The sequence below is a fragment of the Balaenoptera borealis genome, assembly GCF_965194805.1.
Source record: "Balaenoptera borealis genome assembly, chromosome: 11".
Lineage (NCBI taxonomy): Eukaryota > Metazoa > Chordata > Mammalia > Artiodactyla > Balaenopteridae > Balaenoptera > Balaenoptera borealis.
Genome location: NC_138868.1, coordinates 89201418 through 89220607, shown reverse-complemented (window position 1 = coordinate 89220607; position 19190 = coordinate 89201418). Strand labels below are relative to the sequence as shown.

At 40.3% G+C, this 19190-nt stretch overlaps 2 protein-coding genes across 8 annotated transcripts in view; both read left to right on the top strand.

The window, feature by feature from the left end:
* The window catches only part of DIXDC1 (DIX domain containing 1), a 74717-nt gene extending 69623 nt beyond the window's left edge, over positions 1-5094 (top strand). For all 7 annotated transcript variants that reach the window (XM_082343505.1, XM_082343503.1, XM_082343504.1 and 4 more), the window contains one exon: positions 1826-5094. In XM_082343505.1, the coding sequence (XP_082199631.1) occupies positions 1826-1906 (81 nt within the window). In that variant the 3' untranslated portion in view covers positions 1907-5094. The remainder of the gene's footprint in view (positions 1-1825) is intronic.
* Positions 5095-8001: 2907 nt separating this feature from the next.
* The window catches only part of DLAT (dihydrolipoamide S-acetyltransferase), a 23554-nt gene continuing 12365 nt past the window's right edge, over positions 8002-19190 (top strand). Inside the window, exons 1-7 of the mRNA XM_082343510.1 lie at positions 8002-8365; positions 8798-8899; positions 9684-9808; positions 9954-10107; positions 12598-12724; positions 14582-14769; positions 15830-15983. Coding sequence (XP_082199636.1) covers positions 8087-8365; positions 8798-8899; positions 9684-9808; positions 9954-10107; positions 12598-12724; positions 14582-14769; positions 15830-15983 — 1129 coding nt within the window. The 5' untranslated portion in view covers positions 8002-8086. The remainder of the gene's footprint in view (positions 8366-8797; positions 8900-9683; positions 9809-9953; positions 10108-12597; positions 12725-14581; positions 14770-15829; positions 15984-19190) is intronic.

Below are 19190 nucleotides of genomic sequence, written 5' to 3'. Positions count from 1 at the left end.
TCAAGGACTAGTACCCAGAAGTACCTCAGTTCCCTAACCAGGTCAGAGGAGTTTCCCAGTGCCTCCGACCAGTTGATTACTCTAGACTGAGAAGGTTCAGGGAATGGCCCAAGAAGTTGATAGCTTCTTTAGTTCAAGGTCTTAATCACTCTGATCAAACTTGGATAGAATTTTTATTTTAAAAAGGAAAAAGTTTTGTTAGGGAAAATAAAGAACCTACATTGAACAAAAGCTTGGCTTTGGAGTCTCTTTTCTATCTGTAGCCAAACCTTAGAAAACTTCCTGCTTCCTATGTAGAGCAAAATAAACAAACTGTCATGAATATATGAAACTGTATATTGTGGTGGTAGTTTCTCATATAATGAAAATGAGGAAATTCTGCAAAGTCATCTATGCTTATTCTCAACTCCTTGACTATTTTCTTTTTTTTTTTTTTAAATATATTTTAAGTATTTGTGTGTGTTTTTTGTTGTTGTTTTTTTTTTATGGCTGTGTTGGGTCTTCGTTTCTGTGCGACGGCTTTCTCTAGTTGCGGCAAGCGGGGGCCACTCTTCATCGCGGTGCGCGGGCCTCTCACTATCGCGGCCTCTCTTGTTGCGGAGCACAGGCTCCAGACGCGCAGGATCAGTAATTGTGGCTCACGGGCCTAGTTGCTCCGCGGCACGTGGGATCTTCCCAGACCAGGGCTCGAACCCGTGTCCCCTGCATTGGCAGGCAGATTCTCAACCACTGCGCCACCAGGGAAGCCCCCTTGACTATTTTCTTAGCTTACACTTCTCTATAATACATCTGCCAAAAACAGACCTTTTTTGTTTTTTTTTTTTGAAAGAGAGTTCTGAGTCATGACGTATTACGAGTGGTCTCATAGTGGTTACAGAATGAAAACGGTTGGAAAAGCCAATATTTTATTTTGTAAAGATTTCCTGGACTTCCCTGGCGGTCCAGTTGTTAAGACTCCTCACTTCCACTGCAGGAGGCACAGGTTCGATCCCTGGTTGGGGAACTAAGATTCTGCATGCTGCGTGGCGCAGCCAAAAAAAAAAAAAAAAAAAAAAAGATTTTCTCACTGAAATGTTTTAATAACCCTTTCTATTTATTAGTGGCTTAGGAAATGAATTGAATGAATAAATGAAAAGAACTGCGTGCACACATGTTAAGATTGGTTTTCATTCTAACCCTTTCTTTACAATGCTTCGGGCAAAAATTTTCCCCTTTCTCATTTTTTAAATGCTTATAGTACTGCTTTCTTTTGAGAAGCCCAGAGTGCTCTATGGTTAGTAATTTATTAATTCTTATAAACCTCTATGAGCAAAGCAGTATTAGAGGGATGCTTTAACCATTTCATAGATGCTGAACGAAGGATATATAAGGCATACATATATATACACACATACAGAGTTGACCTTTGAACAGTATGAGTTTGAACTGCATGGATCCACTTATATACAGACGCTTTTCAATAAATACCTACTACAGTATTACACAATCAGCAGCTGGTTGAATCTGAGGATGCAGAACTGTGGATACGGAGGGCCGACCGTGAAGTTATATGTGGATTTCTGACTGCACAGGGCCAGGGCCAGGGCAGGGAGGGGGGCGGGCAGTGTCTCTAACCGCTGTGTTGTTCAAGGATCAACTATATATATATATTTTTTACCAGTTATAACTTTGGGGACAAAACCAAAGGGACATAGGCTCTAACTCAAGGCTTTCCTCTATACTTTTTTATCCTTTATGTCTGAGATCTTCTTTTTATCAACCACAGATGTTTAGTGAGACTCCCTATCTTATAATTTTTTCATGGTGGCTTTTTTTCTTTCTCTAGGTTTTCCACGATGATGATGCCATCCCTGGATGGGAAGGGAAAATTGTAGCCTGGGTGGAAGAAGACCATGGAGAGAATTAATGCTGAGTATTAGATTGAGGGCTTGTGGAACTCGGCAGTCCCTGGCTGCTTCACTCAGGAGAGAGGACTAAAACCAGGATACACTACGAAGTTTTTAGTTTGTGCTGCCAAGACAGAAGCTTCTCCAAGTGTGACAGCCATAGGCCAGTCCTGTTTCTGTGCCTGGCACGTGTGGTACTTAAAGTCCCTGTCCAAAAGTAGACCATGGGTTCTTGTGGAGCTCCTTGTCCGTGGGAACACAGTGTTTTATTCTACTCTGAGGACAACAAACCGAAGGCCTTAACCAGTGGGGATGGATGATCCCACTCCTATATGGGCATGGCTGCTACTATCTGGAACCTGGGAACTGGATGTATCACTCCTGTGTGTTACAGTATTATTTTAATTGGCCTCAGTGGTTGCAGCGATCAGAGTCCCAGCATTTGTACTCACAGACAAGGTGAAGGTACCAGCTTTTTTGCTTCTTTGCAGCTATTGCAAACCAAGAATAACTCGTAAGGTGGTACCAAAGATGAAAGCCCACTCTTCAGGAATTTTTTGGACTGGACCTGGATGGTGCTGAATTGTTGAATGGATTGAAAAAGGGCTGCCCATATTGTGCTATATACTACGCTAAAACCATAGTTAAGTAAGACCTTGGGCTGCCTCTTGTGTCTTAACTGGTTTTGCAACTTGTCCTTTAGCCCACAGAGGGCATATTTCATGTACTGCTCATTTTCTCTGGGGACTCTTTAACTTTAGAGCCATTTTTTTCCCCTTCCAACTGATGAACTTTGTGTTTGAAAGGAATAAGGAGTGAAAGTCTCCTTTCAAATCCAGGCGGGTATGGAAAGGTGCTGCTACCCATGTCTTCTTGACTTTCTCTCATGACTTTCTTTAGCTCATGGCATCTCCTTTGCAGTCAAAAGGAAACAGACCATTAGTTTCAGTATTTGTGATTTATAAGTACTGAGCACGAGTTATTGGTCTACCCCTCTTCATTTCAAGACCAGAGTTATTTTCTATTATATATTTAGTCTAGGCTGATCCTTTGGCCACAATAGAAACCATGGGGGCATGGAGCTTGAGTTGTGAATGGCAGGGTTGATTCTGGGTGATAACACCTAGAATCCTTTCTCATGTGCAACACTGTCAAGTGTAGAAGCTAAAAGATTTAAACTTTCAGAGATTACTTTATATCTTGAGTTTTCTCATTCATTCACCAAGCACCATCAACCAATCAGATATATACATATATATCAGTCTCTCTGCCTGCGATCACCAGTGTACACTGCCAACCAGAAGAGTCGGACAGATCAGCTGTGGGTTCTTGACCTGTCTGTCTCTAGTTCATCTCCCCTTTTCAGCCATTTCAACAGACGACTGATCGGAGCTCTGAGATGACATTTTGTTGTTTTATACAGATGTGTCTTTAAGTTCATGTTTGGAGAATTCTTTTCTACTCATTTGCTTTTTGTCCAAGAACCATGTCTATTTTTATAACTTGAGTGAGAGTTCTGTATATTCTCACATTCTGTATACTGTATCCATTTTCTAGAGAACCCAGTTGCTTTTATACAGGCTCTTCTCTTCTTACCAGCCCTTGTGGTTTCAGAACAAGCTTTATTTTATTACAAGTATACTAATGACAGATTACTCCTGTTCCAGTTCTACCAGCCATTTTAGTTATGGAGTTAGTTTTACGGAACCTATTTGATGGCTCCTCTAGCTGACAGAAGGAACTCAAAAGACACCTGATGTCTTTCGTGTAAGTTTACCTGGTCTCCTCCTACTGAAGAATGATTTCTCATCAGAAATGACTGGGAAAATTTGGGAAAGTCATTTACAAGCAAGAATAATTCATTATGAAAGCAAACAGAAGAAAACAGTATATTCTCCATTCCCCCCCAGCCCCCCCCCCAAGGAAGTCTGGAGAAGAAGTCCTCATGTCACCAGTTTCTCTGTTGCATGAATTTTAGTGTTTTGCTATAAGACAGCATGAGGGTTATCAGGCCAAAATTTGTTATTGTATTTTCAGTACAATTTATCTTGAATGTCTGTCACTTAAATCAGTTTTACTTGTCAGTTTTCTTTCAGCAAACATTCTTACTATTATGTAGAATTTAACTTTTCAGAGAAAATTAAATCAGAGAAAATTTTCAGAGTCCTCTACCTTCTTTGTCTTTTATCTCTATGTCTTTTGGAAAAGGAGCTGCATGGCCTTAGTGCCTCCATAGAGAGCTTAAGTTGAATTAATAGCTCATTAATCTCATATGCCACGGGTGATAACTAAGCACCCCCATTACAGGATGGCACACCAGAGTGTTTGTGTAAAATGTGTTGGTAATCCTCATTCCAGTTTCTAAACAGAGGAGCCTTCTAGGCGGAGTGTGCATTGATTCATTCTGGTTTGAATTGTCTCCTATTTGATACACTAGGGGGCCTTTTGACTTATTCAGAGTATTGCCCCCTACTGGCATTTGTGTGGGATAGTCCATCCTGCTACTGCTGAAGTTCTCTTTCTTTGAGAAAACTAAGGAACTAGAATGTTTAGAGTCCATGAGATAATCTCTAAACCTGATTTAAAAAATGACCCTCTCATAAAAACTAAGTTAGTAAAAAGCTCAATTCCTTAAACAGTCTTCATTTAAAAACTGAAGACTGTTCTCACTCAGTTAACTAAAGTAGCTGGAATTGGAACACTTTACAATTTCTACCTAAAGAATTTAGGTTAAACTTACTTGGTAATATCAATGCTGCTTACTGACCAACTTTCCAGCTCTTTTTGACCAGGATGGTTGTAAATTAAGGAAAATATCTTTATACTCTGTATTCAATCCAAGAGGACTCTAATTACTTAAAACCATTTAGGTCATAATAATAATAATTTTCATTTTTTCCATAAAATAAGCATTATGATTGCACACTCCTTCTATTGTCTGAATTTATGTAAGAGGTATAGCTTGCTTAAAATATATATGTAAAGTTATATTTTCTTAGAAACATGGATGTTTGCAACCATTGCTTTCAAAGAGATTATTACCATGTATTCTCTCTGTTTTACGTTTTCATGAAGATTGTGTTATACCAGAGGCTTCTGATTATCAAAGTGATAACCAGTTTTAACTGTCTGTATGTACCAGATTTGTGACCTAATTTTAAAAAAACCCAGAAACAAACTATGAATAAAATGGAGTTTGCAAACTAAATACCATTAATAATTTTCACTTGTGTTTACTGACTGAAATTAATCAAGAAAGCCATTTACATTTAGTGAAAGTAAATTTCCTCAAGTGATCTCCCTGGTAGCATGTTTACTCATTACTTGGGGAGTAATAGGATTACTTGGAGAGATAAGGATTACTTTATTGCTACAGATATTACTATTGGTATTTCTAATGTAAGTGCAAAATATCAATAGGTTACATTATCAAAGAAAATTCATTTACGTAGCACTTCTTTTGACATTATATATAAATGTGCAAACAAATAAGAACCCAAGACTCTAAACTGTATGACAAAACAGTCTCTAATGCAAAAGCAAGAAACATTAACAAGAGGCTTTCAGGAATGTGTATTTAAAAGAACCAGAACTTCCAAATTAATTTAAAAGATGCCTTCCTAAAACTTAGCCTTCATTTATCACTTTAAATGTTTTATATAGCTAAGTCTTTAGCCTTGGGTGCTTTCACTTGCCTTCCAATTACATATTTTCAACTATTTAATTACAAGCCATTTTAATTGGGTTATTCCATCATTATGTTAAAATTAAACATGTAAAGAACTTTCACTACCAACTAATTCCTCTTTACATCTAACCCATTCTGTATCAGTAATATCATTCTACAAGTCTCAGGACTGATTTGACAAACCTAATTATTCCTAGCTTACCTCTGGGGTAAACTTACCACTCCTGGACTGTTTGACCTGTGCCCTCTCATGATTTAGCTACACCTGTAAAAAGTATATTCGAAATGCAAACTTGCTATGCACTGAAAGATGCAAAACAAGGTTTAAGCAAGGCTACCTAAGTAACTGAACAGCAAACTGAAGATCATCTCATACAAAGACTAATTTAAAGTAATTTAGATCCAGTTATTCAAATGCAGTGGAAGTACTGTAGTAAGATATCTTAGCCAATTCAAAATCGTTAACATTTTTGTAATAATTTATAGTTACAGTATAAGCCCTTCCACTAATCACAATTATTCTTACGTTGCTTCTTCCAGTTGTTACTCATAAGTAGTTTTACATTATGGTAACAATATAATTGCTCTACTCCTATTTTTATTTTATTTTATTAATGTTTTGGCCATGCCGTGGGGCATGCAGGATCTTAGCTCCCCAACCAGGGATTGAACCTGTGCCGCCTGCGATGGAAGTGCAGAGTCTTAACCACTGGACTGCCAGGGAAGTCTCTCTACTCTTAGTATTTCAAATGTGCCTTTCCATTTAATCTGGGAATTTTGTTTCTCAGTTGTACTCCCTGCATATTATTCTGCCAGACAGCCGTGCCTGCTTAATCTTTTCCTCATTTTTGGATAGTTAACATTTTTCCAATTCTTTTTCTGTCATGAAGATATTAAAACTTTTTTTTTTTAACCTTGTTTTGGATGCCTTAAGGATACTAGAATAGGATTTGGGGGAAATGTGCAAACATTTTTTCCCTGGTTCTTTTTCCCTACTATCCTGCCATCTCTAAAAACAACCTCCCGACGAATGCATCTCTTTCTCTTCAATCTCATTAATACTGAGATGTTAGACTTTTTAAAGTTTCCAGTTTAAGTAGGTATGATATAGTGCCTTCTGGCTGCCTTCTTTTTCCAAATGTTTAATTACCAGCAAAGTTGAACATGTTTTCAAATGTTGGTTTTTCTTATTTCTTGTGTTCTTGATGTACACTGGGGATTTAGGTATATAAATATAGCACGTGCTTCCTTCCAGTTTAATGCCACTCTCAGCTGAGAAATGAGACATTTTCTTTTGTTTTTTTAAAATTTATTTATTTATTTATTTATGGCTGTGTTGGGTCTTCGTTTCTGTGCGAGGGCTTTCTCTAGTTGTGGCAAGCGGGGGCCACTCTTCATCACGGTGCGCGGGCCTCTCACTATCGTGGCCTCTCTTGTTGCGGAGCACAGGCTCCAGACGCACAGGCTCAGTAGTTGTGGCTCACGGGCCTAGTTGCTCCGCGGCATGTGGGGTCTTCCCAGACCAGGGCTCGAACCTGTGTCCCCTGCATTGGCAGGCAGATTCTCAACCACTGCGCCACCCGGGAAGCCCCGAGGCATTTTCTAATTATAGGATAACCCTACACAGAAGGGTACCTAACAAACGTAGGTAGAAGGGATTACATGGCAAATTATAAACAGAAATCTGTTTTGTAAACTTGTAGCTTCATACAGAGAATATGCTTAATCCTGCTACAGTACTCTAGAATGTGGGAATATATCTTCCATTCGGCTGCCCTTCACATCATTTGGCTGGAAAACCTGTTCACCACGGTTTCCTGTTGGGCTACAAACCTGAAATTAAACCTTTGTAACCCACTACAGCCTGCGCGGAGCGAGGCCCCAAACCTGGCGGCGGTTGGGTCCGCTGAGGCTGCGGGCGCATCCGGCGAGCACAGCGATGCCCCCTCTGGCAGTTCTCCGCCGCCCCTCGGCCGCAGGCTAGAGCGCCAAGACCCGCCCCTCGGCCGCAGGCTCTCCGCGCCCGGCTGGTCCTCGAGACCCTTCCCATTCTTTTCTCAAAGAGGGGCCACGCCCCTCAGCCCACCTCAGACCACTCTGCCTCTATCAGCCCCGCTCTCGCCACCTTTTTATGCCCCTCCCTTTCGGCCGTGCCCTACACAGCGCTTAGGTGAAGTCCTCCCCTGAGATGCGGCCACCACTGCGAGCCCACCACCTGCCACTCCTCTCCACGTCTAATTCTCCCAGACTCGGCCTGCGGAAGCTCCGCTGGAACGCCCCTGCCACTCGTGGCTACACAGTAGCCGCCCTGGGTCACCCTTTTCCCCAACTCCCAGGAGGAAGACCGTACGTTCTACACGTTTGTGGTCCACGGAAGGAGTGAGGCGAATCTTTGGAGCCCGTTTTACGACAACTTGCGACCGCGCGGTGCGGCTGACGGCAACGCCGCGCTGCTCTTGGAGAGGTCACTTCGGAGACGGCGCTGGTTTGGGGGTGTGGGGTCAGTGGCAGTATGTGGCGCGTCTGTGCGCGACAGGCCCGGAATGCAGCCCCAAGGGCAGGATTTGGGGCTCGGTGGACGGCCTTGCGGGAGGAGCCGGGAGCTCGGTGCGTGACCCCGCAGGCTGGCTCGGCTCCGGCTCGTTGCATCAGCAGGACCACAGGGTATGGCAGGGTCCGGGCAGTCTGCGGCTGGAGCCCCAGCTCATGGGCCACACCGCGGAATCGCGTCTTGCTGCAGCTTTGGGGATCTCCTAGGCGCCGCTGGTATAGCCTCCCCCCGCATCAGAAGGTGAGCCCCAGACCTGTCCTTCGCGGGACCCCGTTGTCCTTCATGGGATCCTTCCTCAGAGGCCTCAGTGATCCTCCATCCCCCTCCCAGTATACTGTGTGTCAGTGTCCCTTCTCCATTACCCAGCTTTGCTGTAACTCTTGAGCTTCCTTCTCCTGACCTATTCCATTGAAGAGCGCCAAGCCTGGGGCGGTATGTGGAACGTCTACTGAGTACATGCTGTGAGACCCACGCAGGCCTGTGGAGCAGGAAGCCTGTCCTTCTGGTGGAGAGCTTCTGGTGGCAGGAACCCCCTTTATATCCCCAGTGCCCACTGTGTGTTGGGACTCAAACTCTCTGCGTTAAATTGTAGTGAATTGAGTGAAGAGTTAAACCAGAATGAGAGTTAGGTAGCTCTTTGTAAATTTCGTATTTCTCCTTTGTCTTCTCCAGGTTCCATTGCCCTCTCTTTCCCCCACAATGCAGGCAGGCACCATAGCCCGCTGGGAGAAAAAGGAAGGGGAAAAAATCAATGAGGGTGAATTAATTGCAGAGGTAAGTTGTTTTAAAATATGGAAATGAATTAGAAGGGACCGGCTTAGCTAAACTGAGGGGGAAAAAATCAATGAGGGTGAATTAATTGCAGGGGTAAGTTGTTTTAAAATATGGAAATGAGTTAGAAGGGACCGGCTTAGCTAAACTGAGCATTAACTTTCTGAGTGGGTAGTTATCCCTTTTGCTTAAGAAACTTAGATGTTTTTTACAACTTGATATTAGAGAAGATTGGTTAGCTAAGTTAGCAGCAGCTAGCCAAACTGATTTTTAGCTAAGATATTTTTAATAGTAATTCTTTCAAACCTGTGATAGAGGCTTTATTTTCACATGGCTGTTGAACTGTATGATTTTTTTAAATTGAAGTATAGTTGATTTACAATATGTTAATTTCTGCTGTACAGCAAAATGATTCAGTTATACATATATATACATTTTTAAAAAAATATTCTTTTCCATTATGGTTTATCACGGGATACTGAATAAAGTTCCCTTGTTGGACCTTGTTGTTATCCATTCTATGTAATAGTTTGCATCTGCTAACCCCGAACTCCCACTCCATTCCCCTCCCGCCCCACAGCCACAAGTCTGTTCTCTATGTCTGTGAGTCCGTTTCCGTTCTGTAGATAAGTTCATTTGTGTCATATTTTGGAGTCCACATATAAGTGATATCATGTGGTATTTTTCTTTTACTTTCTGACTTACTGCACTTTGTATGATTTTAGACACAAGCTAATAAACTTCATACTGGCAGCAGAAGTCTAAGCTCCTGCTTTTGTGTTAAAAGGTTGAAACTGATAAAGCGACTGTTGGATTTGAGAGCCTGGAGGAGTGTTACATGGCAAAGATACTTGTTGCTGAAGGTACCAGAGATGTTCCAATTGGAGCAATCATCTGTATCACAGTTGAAAAGTGAGTAGTACCATGGCAATCTGTGGAACTTAGGTGCTCAAGTGGAGTATTTTAATCCAGAATTGCGAAGTTAGTTAAAGGCTTCTAAGACTACTGAATCCGCTTTATAACCCCCTTATACCTATGCATTCTTTCTCTTCCTTAGGCCTGAAGATATTGAGGCCTTTAAAAATTATACACTGGACTCTTCCGCAGCACCTACCCCACAAGCAGCCCCAGCACCAGCCCCTGCTGCCGCGGCTCCGTCACCTGCACCTCCCGCTCAGGCTCCCGGTAGCTCGTATCCTCCTCACATGCAGGTGAGGCTCAGCCTCTGGGTGTTTGCTCTAGAAGATTTATTATTCATTCATTATTTTTCATAGGTGGCTCTCACATCCTGGGAACTGGCATTAAATATGGCTAGTTTTTGTCATTTGAAAGTAAATAGAGGTTTAAACATGAAAATTGACAACTTTCATTTCTGGTGGTTATTTCCAGGTGTGTGAACTTGGCTAGTTCTTTTAACCTTTCACAGCCTCAGTGTAGCAGGTAGGATAATGTTTGGTACTTCTCATTCAAGAGCATTTTGTTAGATTTTGAGGATGATTTGTACTTACACTACTCCCTGTATAAATAGAGTTTTTAGTAGGCCCCAGGTACTGTCTGTTGAATGAAAGTTCCCAATTGGTGTTTTTCCTTGACATGTGGTATTCTATTTTCTAAGAGTTAAGTGAAATAGTCCAGTAGTATTAATAAAAGACTGAACTAAAATAAAGAATAAGTGTCAAATAGGCATATATAATAACATTGCAACAAAGCTGAAGGTGGTAAATATAGTCACTGTTGATTCTATTAACTAAATCAGTTTCTAAGAAACTAATTAGTTTATTAGATATTAAGATTATCCCATGTATATTTGTGTTTCAGATACTGCAAATGGATAAAAGCCAGCTGCACTTTTTCTAAAGGATTAAGACTACAACTTTCCTTCACTTAGTTTATTTGTAGAAATTTTTGTATAAGAATAATTTTCTCCTTTGGACATCATATTCTATTCCATGGTCTCTTTTTTATTATAAATTTATTTATTTATTTATTTTTGGCTGCATTGGGTCTTTGTTGCTGTGCAAGGGCTTTCTCTAGTTGCAGCAAGGGGGGGCTACTCTTCGTTGCGGTGTGCAGGTTTCTCATTGTGGTGGCTTCTCTTGTTGCGGGCCCTAGAGTGCGCGGGCTTCAGTAGTTGTGGCACATGGACTCAGTAGTTGTGGCTCGCGGGGGTCTAGAGCACAGATTCAGTAGTTGTGGCTCACGGGCTTAGTTGCTCCACGGCATGTGGGATCTTTCCAGACCAGGGCTTGAACCCGTGTCCCCTGCATTGGCAGGCGGATTCTTAACCACTGCGCCACCAGGGAAGTCCTCCATGATCTTTTATTAACATTCACTCATTATAAAGTTTTGCCTGGTGGTCAGTTCACGCATTTATCTCATCCTGTTCAGCAAATTCTGTCTCACTACACAAGACAGTACATTTCTCTATAATTTATGTCTTTGGCTTTTTGTGAAAGTTTTAGGGTTCTGTCTTAATTATCCTTTAAGATACAGTATAGAGATTATTGGATCCACTAATTTTTAAGAAGTAGGTGAAGATGAGGGACTTCCCTAGTGGTCCAGTGGTTAAGACTCCACGCTCCCAATGCAGGGGGCCCGGGTTCGATCCCTGGTCAGGGAACTAAAAAGATTCTGCATGTCGTAATGAAGATCCCGCACGCGACTACGAAGGTCCCGAGTGCCGCAACTAAGACCTGGTGTAGGTAGTTAGGTAGGTAGGTAGATAGATAAGATAGATAATTCTGACCAAGAAAAACATTTTAAAAATTTTCTAATTAGAGTTCTAAGTTTTGTTTTACTCCCCCCCTCACCTTCCTGAGACATCATCAATTGAAATGATTTTTCTCTCAGCGTAATCCTGTTGTTAATTAGATTAAAAAAAACTAAAAGATAGCAAACAAAACCCATAATGAGTAAGCATCCAAATTCAGTGGACATACAAGCCATATAAATAAGAAAGCAATTTTAAATTTAGATCAGCCAATCTGATGTTTAGATTTTACTGGGGCAGAAGTGACTATTGTAAGAGCAGTTCGTTCATTTGTTCATTCATTCATTCATTCATTTTTTTGCCGCACCATGTGGCATGTGGGATCTTAGTTCCCCGACCAGGGGATCGAACCCATGCCCCCTGCATCGGGAGTGCAGAATCTTAACCACTGGACCGCCAGGGAAATCCCAAACAGTTCTTAATATGAGTTTTTTTTTAATCTTGAAAAAGTATCTGGGAAGTTTGGGAGAAATTCAGTTTCCCCTGAGTGAAGAGATAGATGCCAATACAGCGCACAGTAAAATTTTAGTGGAAAGTCTGGACTAAGGTCATTCTGTGAAAATGAAAAACTGCAGCTTAATCTAAGTGTTAAGAAAGACGAAAAGATGTTCTGTGCTTAGATATTTATTGAGGAATTAATTTTAACTGTCTAGAAAGAACTCTTTCCCATCTGCACATTGTTTTTACGTTTGGAGGGTGGAAAAGTATTTCGAAGGTGGGTCAGAGTATCGCTGATACTATAAAAGCTTGAGATTTGAAAGATTCACGTGTAGGGACACTTGAGGCAGTGGGCTTTTGCTGCTGTGGGGGCATGGGAATTTGGATGGTCCCAGTCACTATCATTCCATAAAACTGTTTGCTGGCCTGAGTTCCACTGTGTCCACAGCTTCCTAGTATTACACAGTAATAAAATATGTGTTTGTTTCTACAGGTGGTTCTTCCTGCCCTCTCTCCCACCATGACCATGGGCACAGTTCAGAGATGGGAAAAAAAAGTGGGTGAGAAGCTAAGTGAAGGAGATTTATTGGCAGAGATAGAGACTGACAAGGCCACTATAGGTGAGATTTCTTCAGCTCTTAATGGTTGAGGCACTGAGTTTTCCAATGAGGGAAGAGGATTGCCGTCCTATCCTATAATGAGTGAGTGATAACATGAAAAATTTTAATTCTTGGGATTCATTTCCTGGAACAGAATATTTCATAACAAAAGTGTGCATAGTTGGATTTGTCAGTACCATACTGTAGTCTCACTGAATCAAAGATATGTCAGCTTAGGGATTATTTTTAGGCCAGAGTTTGCTTATTTATTAGCCTTATCATTGTCTAAACTGGGCAAGGGGGAAAAAAGAAGAAACAGGAGAAAATAACATCAAAGGCAGGAAAATACCAAAGAATTTCAGATGACTTTGAGGGAAGACTTGAAAGCAGGGCTTAGATTGTTTTCATAGTTTGAGAATGAGCGATGGAATGTATATATTACCTGTTCAGATACCATATCACATTTCCTTTTATTCCCTCTCTGATTTATTTTTATGCTTAGAACAAAACCCATATAGATAATCATATTTGTCATACCACGTGTAGATATTTGTAGGTAAATGTATTTCCTGTCCAGTTCTCAGAGATGCAGTAGGAGATTCTGGGCATCCTCTGCAGTGGTTGTTTTCAGATTTTGTTCTTCAAACCCTGTGATTCCTTGATGGCACGTTGGGGCAAAGGAGAACTTAAGGAGCAGCACGCTACTGTTCCTTGCCCACTCCCCCATTTCCACCAGGACACCTCCTTTTTACCTTTCTGCATATTGTGCTTCCTCCCATAAGATTTTATTAGAAGAAAGGATTCTGTTTGTTAAAGAGAGAAACAAACAAAAAAACCCTGGCAAAAATAGATCTGCTTTGCATTTTAACTTGAATACCAATGTTGCTGTAGAGACTAGTATTCTAGAGACTCTGGTCACTAGAGAAGTATTACCTTGGTCAAACTCTTTAAACTCTGTTGTGGCCTTGGATGTCTTTTCTTTTTATATATGTTTTGTATTGGATATTAATTCTCAACTGGGATATGGAAGGATTCATCAAAGATGTGTTTGTCAGGGAGAGGCACAACGCCACAGAAAGCCAAGATCTGGAAGGCAAAAGTTGTCCTCTCCAATGGGTTCTTTTAGTTTTACTTTTTGGAACTCTTCATATTTGAGTTCCTTGTAAGAAAAGCACTAGCTGGGAATTCCCTGGCGGTCCAGTGGTTAGGACTCCATGCTTTCACTCCCGAGGGCCTGAGTTCAATCCCTAGTGGGGGAACTAAGATCCCGCAAGCCGTGTGGCCAAAAAAAGAAAAGAAAAGCAGTAGCTGAAGAAAGTTGTCAACACCACAGAATCTGTAGTTATGCTGTATTTCTTCATAATGAAATAGTTGATGTAATACCAAGTGTGACCTCTTCAAAAAGTTCCAAAGATGCTTTTAGGGATGTAATCCCATGTCACTATCAACTATAGTAGCTCTTTTAATTTAACCATGTGGTTCTGATCTTTAGCAGTACAACCGATGCCATCTTGGAGTCTTGTGGGGCTGCAAGGGGCTGCCCCTGGGGATGTTTTAAAGAAAACGTGCAGAACTAACCACTGTGTAATCTCTTGTAGTTTTATTTAACAGATATTTATTTAGTATTTACTTTGTGCCAGGTACTGTTTCTAAGTACTTGGAAAATATTCACTTAATTTTTGTAATATCCCCGTGAGGTAGGTGCTATTGTCATCGCCATTGTGTAGGTAAAGAAGCTGAGACACAGAGAGGTTAAATAGCTTGCAAAAGGTTATATAGCTACTTTGAAGAAGAACCTTTTACTTAAAACTGTGCTTTGAGTTTGCTAGGATAGTGGAGTCCTTTAAGTTCCATAATGGTTTTTTCTTTCTATTTAAGGTTTTGAAGCACAGGAAGAAGGTTACCTAGCAAAAATCCTGATCCCTGAAGGTACAAGAGATGTCCCTCTAGGAACCCCACTGTGTATCATTGTAGAAAAAGAGGCAGATATACCAGCATTTGCTGACTATTGGCCAACTGAAGTAACTGATTTAAAACCACCAGCACCACCACCTACCCCATCCCCGGTAGGTATGCTTCTAGAATTGAGGGAACACTTAAACCTTATTCATCTCTAAATTAAGGGATTAAAGTAGATGATATTCTAGGTTCCTTCCAGCTCTAAGATTCTATGAATAAGGAGGGAGATAGTTAACATTTGCGGAGACCTACACAGCGTGTGGCACTGCACCATTCACATAATGGTCAATAGTTTGATTCGTATAGCTTTTTTTTTTCCTAGTGTCTTGAGTCCTGCTGAGAACAAAGCTGAGGTGACATGTTCTTTTTCTGCTTTAGGTGTAGATATATATAAATATATATGGAAGGTAATGCTTTGTCACCCATTTTCTGTAGAATTTGTAGTTTTTATCATTGTCAATCCTCTTGGTATTAACATATAGTAGGTCAAGCTTATATTTGTAATACATTGGAACCTTCATGTAAACAGCTTATTTTGCATAGAATTTAGTCTGTCTCTATGCACTGTATACTATATACCTATAACATGAGCTTGTATGAATTCCAGGCATCAGTAACACTATAATGAAGCTTCTGCAAGTGTAGAATCATGTGAGGTTAGACTAGGTACACAGTTCTGTCAGAGAAAACTTGATTTCTGACTGCCATACATTTATGGGGAGCTGGCAAGTAGTTGTAGTGGTTTATTTTTTAATGTGTTTCAACATGGAACCTTCCAGAATAATTTATTATTTTGGAATTAGGTTAAGTAAAAACAAAAGCCATGTAGGTGATATAAGAGAATGAGAATAAAGAAGGGACAAGAGATTAAAGTGAAGAAAGGCTGTAAGGATGTTGTATACTGGTCCCCAAAATTAAATTCCATGCCTGTCTTTGTTAATCATGGAGTTAGAGAATTTGACTTTGTTCTGTCTTTGACATAAAATTATGTTATTCTATTCGTATTGCTGTATTATGTTGGTTAAGCAGGAAAAATGTGCATTTGATATTTGGAAAAAAGAAAGTTATTTAATTAAAATAGGTTTGACTTAATAAACTATAAACTCTTAAATCTTTCAGACCAATCTTTGCGGTGGTGAATTAACAATCTGTAACTTTTTTCAAAAGGCAGCCCCTGTTCCTCCAACTCCCCAACCTGTAGCCCCTGCACCTTCAGCCACCCGCCCAGCTACTCCTGCTGGACCAAAGGGAAGGTTGTTTGTTAGCCCTCTTGCAAAGAAGTTGGCAACAGAGAAAGGGATTGACCTTACACAAGTAAAAGGTAATTCTGTTTCTATGGAGTGGGGTTTTACTAAAATTTAGTTGAGTTTCTTCCTTAGGACCAGAGAGTACAACTATATATAGTCGTCTTATCTGCGATAGTCGGGGGAAGGATGAGGGAGGGAAATATCTCCTTTGGTGCCACCACAGAGTAGGAAAATTTACTGTGCTTTGTTTAGTCTGTCTAAGATCTACCTATATAATTTAGATAGCTTTTTTTCCTTCTCTGTTAACGGGAACTGCTTAATTGTTGGTGAAAGTATGATGTGTTTGTTCAGCAGAGTTGGGTTATGGTACTTGATTATATAATAAGAAATCTGTATTAGTGCTAGGCTGATTGAATGTAGCAATACACAAAACAAAACATGAAGTTGGGGTGATTTGAAGTGACTTAAAATAATAAAATTCATATAAAACTGAACTAACGCCCCTTGAGGGCAAAGGAAAATGTCTTACCTATCTTTTCCTCCCCAGAGAGACAGTGTAGCTTAGTGATAAGAGCATGGGGTCTTGAATCAGACCATCTAGGGTTTAATCCTGGCTTTATCATTTTCTGTGTAATATGTCTTTTGCTGAATTACTTAATCCATCTGTTTTTCCATCTGTAAAACTAGATAATAGTTTACATTAAAACAAGTGAAGTGCTTAGAACAGTATCTAGAATGTAATAAGTACTCAATACATATTAGTTTTGTTCACATTATTACTATTATTGTCTGGCATTTAAATGTTTTAAGCTAAAATTTAATGTAAGGTAATTAATATACTTTGGAAAAGGGGGGAAATTACTATTCCTGGAACATGGTTTGATGGCTAATACTATGTGCTAGTCTTTTAATTACCAGATTTAATTTGCATAACATTTATTGAAGTAAGAATTATCATTTCCCATTTTTTTATTGTCCAGCTGTGGGCACTCATCGGTGGTTATCATCTGTCTGCAATCTATTGTTTTTATGGTTAGAAAGCAAGCCAATCCCCAAAGACACAAGAATAGAATGTTATCGCTGTTTTACTTCAGAGGATTCTTGTAATATTGGAAGACCCTTTTTTCACCCTAATATTATTTCACTAGTGTATTGCCATTCTTTATGTACATGTGATTAGAATCAGGGACAGCAATTTAAATTGGAATACATTTTAAGGGGAGGAGGGACTAGGTTAATAATTATATCTGAAGAATTTAGACAAGTAAACAAGGACCATTTATTATTTAGCAATACTGACTGCCTTAGGAGAGATTTAAGTGGAAAAATCTCAATATTCTTATCTTGCAGTTAGAGTTAAGTGATTCATTTATTTAGACAAATATTCATTGAGTATTGTCTATGTATCCAACACTTGTTCATAAGACAGACAAGATTTCAGTTTCAGATGCTCATATTACCAACAATAAAGAATTAAATGGGCAGGGAGTTATAGCATAGTAGTTAAGAGTACTGGCTTTGGAGCTGGAATGCTTGGATTTAAAACCCAGCTCTGTCGAACACTAGGTGTGTTACCTTTTGTGTCTCAGTTTCTTCATTTGTATATGAAAATAATATCTTATAGCTTGTTGGGATTAAATAAGTTAATAAGCAGTGCCTGGACATAGAAAGCATATGTAGGTATTAGCTATGATGATAATAACTTATTAAATAAGATGATTTGAATGCTAAGAAAGAAGTAAACCAAGTGATATACTAGTGAGTAACAGGGTGAATATATGTGTAGTCATGACTGCTTTTGGAGTCTCCAGGGTGGTTGGAGAAGGTCTTTTTGATGAGGTGACATCTGATCTGACCTGAAAGATGAGTCAGCTATGAGCCAGCCATGTGAAGAACTGGAGGAAAAACATTTTGGGCAAAGACCAGCTTGAAGTGGAAAGAGCTTGGCATGTTTGAGGAACAGAAAGGAGGCCAGTGTTAATGGAGCATAGTGAGCAAAGGGTCTAGTGGTAGGAGATGAGGCCAGAAAGAGACCCAGGGGTGAGAACATAAAGGACTTTACAGCTTATGATAGAATTTGAATTTTATTTAAAGTACAGTAGGAAGCCATTGAAAGATTAAAATGAGGAAGTGGCATAAAATGATTTATATTTTTAGAAGATGATTTTGGCTGCTCTGTGCAAATGAATTAAATGAAAGCCAAGGCACCTGTTAAGATGCTGTTGCTGGAGCTGATGATGGGGGCTTACACAAGGGTGGTGAGAGTAGAAATGAACAGAAATGGACAGCTTCAACATACACTTCTGCCATAGAATCAACAGAACTTAGTCAAGGATTGGATATGGGGACTCGACAACAGCAACTTCAGAAGAAATGTGCAGTGGACGCTGGTCTGGACAGGTTGAAAAATGAAAAGTGGATGAAGAAGTGGAGATAACACTGCGGACAACTTATTCAAGAACATTGGCTGTGAAGGAAGGCATAGAAATAGAAATGTAGCTTTTGGGAGCGTATGGGCTCAAGAGAGAGCTTTTGAAAATGAGTGATAGTAGAACAGGTCTAGTGTAGAGTTTCTCAGCTGTGGCACTGTGGACATTTTTGACCAGGTAATTCTTTGTTGGCAGGGTGGCAGCTGGTGTCCTGTGCATTGTAGCATGTTTAGCAACATCCTTGGCTTTTACCTGCTACATGGTAGTAGCATACCCCACTTGGGACAACCAAAAATATTTTCAAACATTGCCAGATGCCCCCTTGGGGGCAAAATTGCCCTGGTTGAGAACCAGTGGTCTAATAGAAAGGGATAAATTGATGATGTAGAAAAGGAGAAAGAGCAGAATAATTTGGCAAGGTACAAAGTTTTTGAGAATGTAAGAGGGCATGGGATTGGTTTGGGGTAGGAATTAGGACAGTTTGTCTACTTTTATAGGAGAGAAGAGAATATGGGGTAGGTTTATAGGTTTGGTGGTAGCAGATGAGGAGAGTACCTCTCTGGGCTGCTATTTGATCAGTAACATATAAAGGGAGGGGGTGGTTCCCTGGTGGTCTGGTGGTTAGGATTCGGCGCTTTCACTGCTGTGGCCCGGGTTCAATCCTGGCTGGGGAACTGAGATCCCGCACATGGCCAAAAAAAAAAAAAAGTATAAGGTGAGGGGATCTGCTGGAGAGTTAGTGTGGGGAGGTCTGAGGTTAGAGAGATTGTGAAATAGTGTTCTCAGAGACAGGGAAAGTGAATTCAAGGGAAACAATTGATTTCTGGGTAGTTTTGTGTGTCTGTTTTAGGT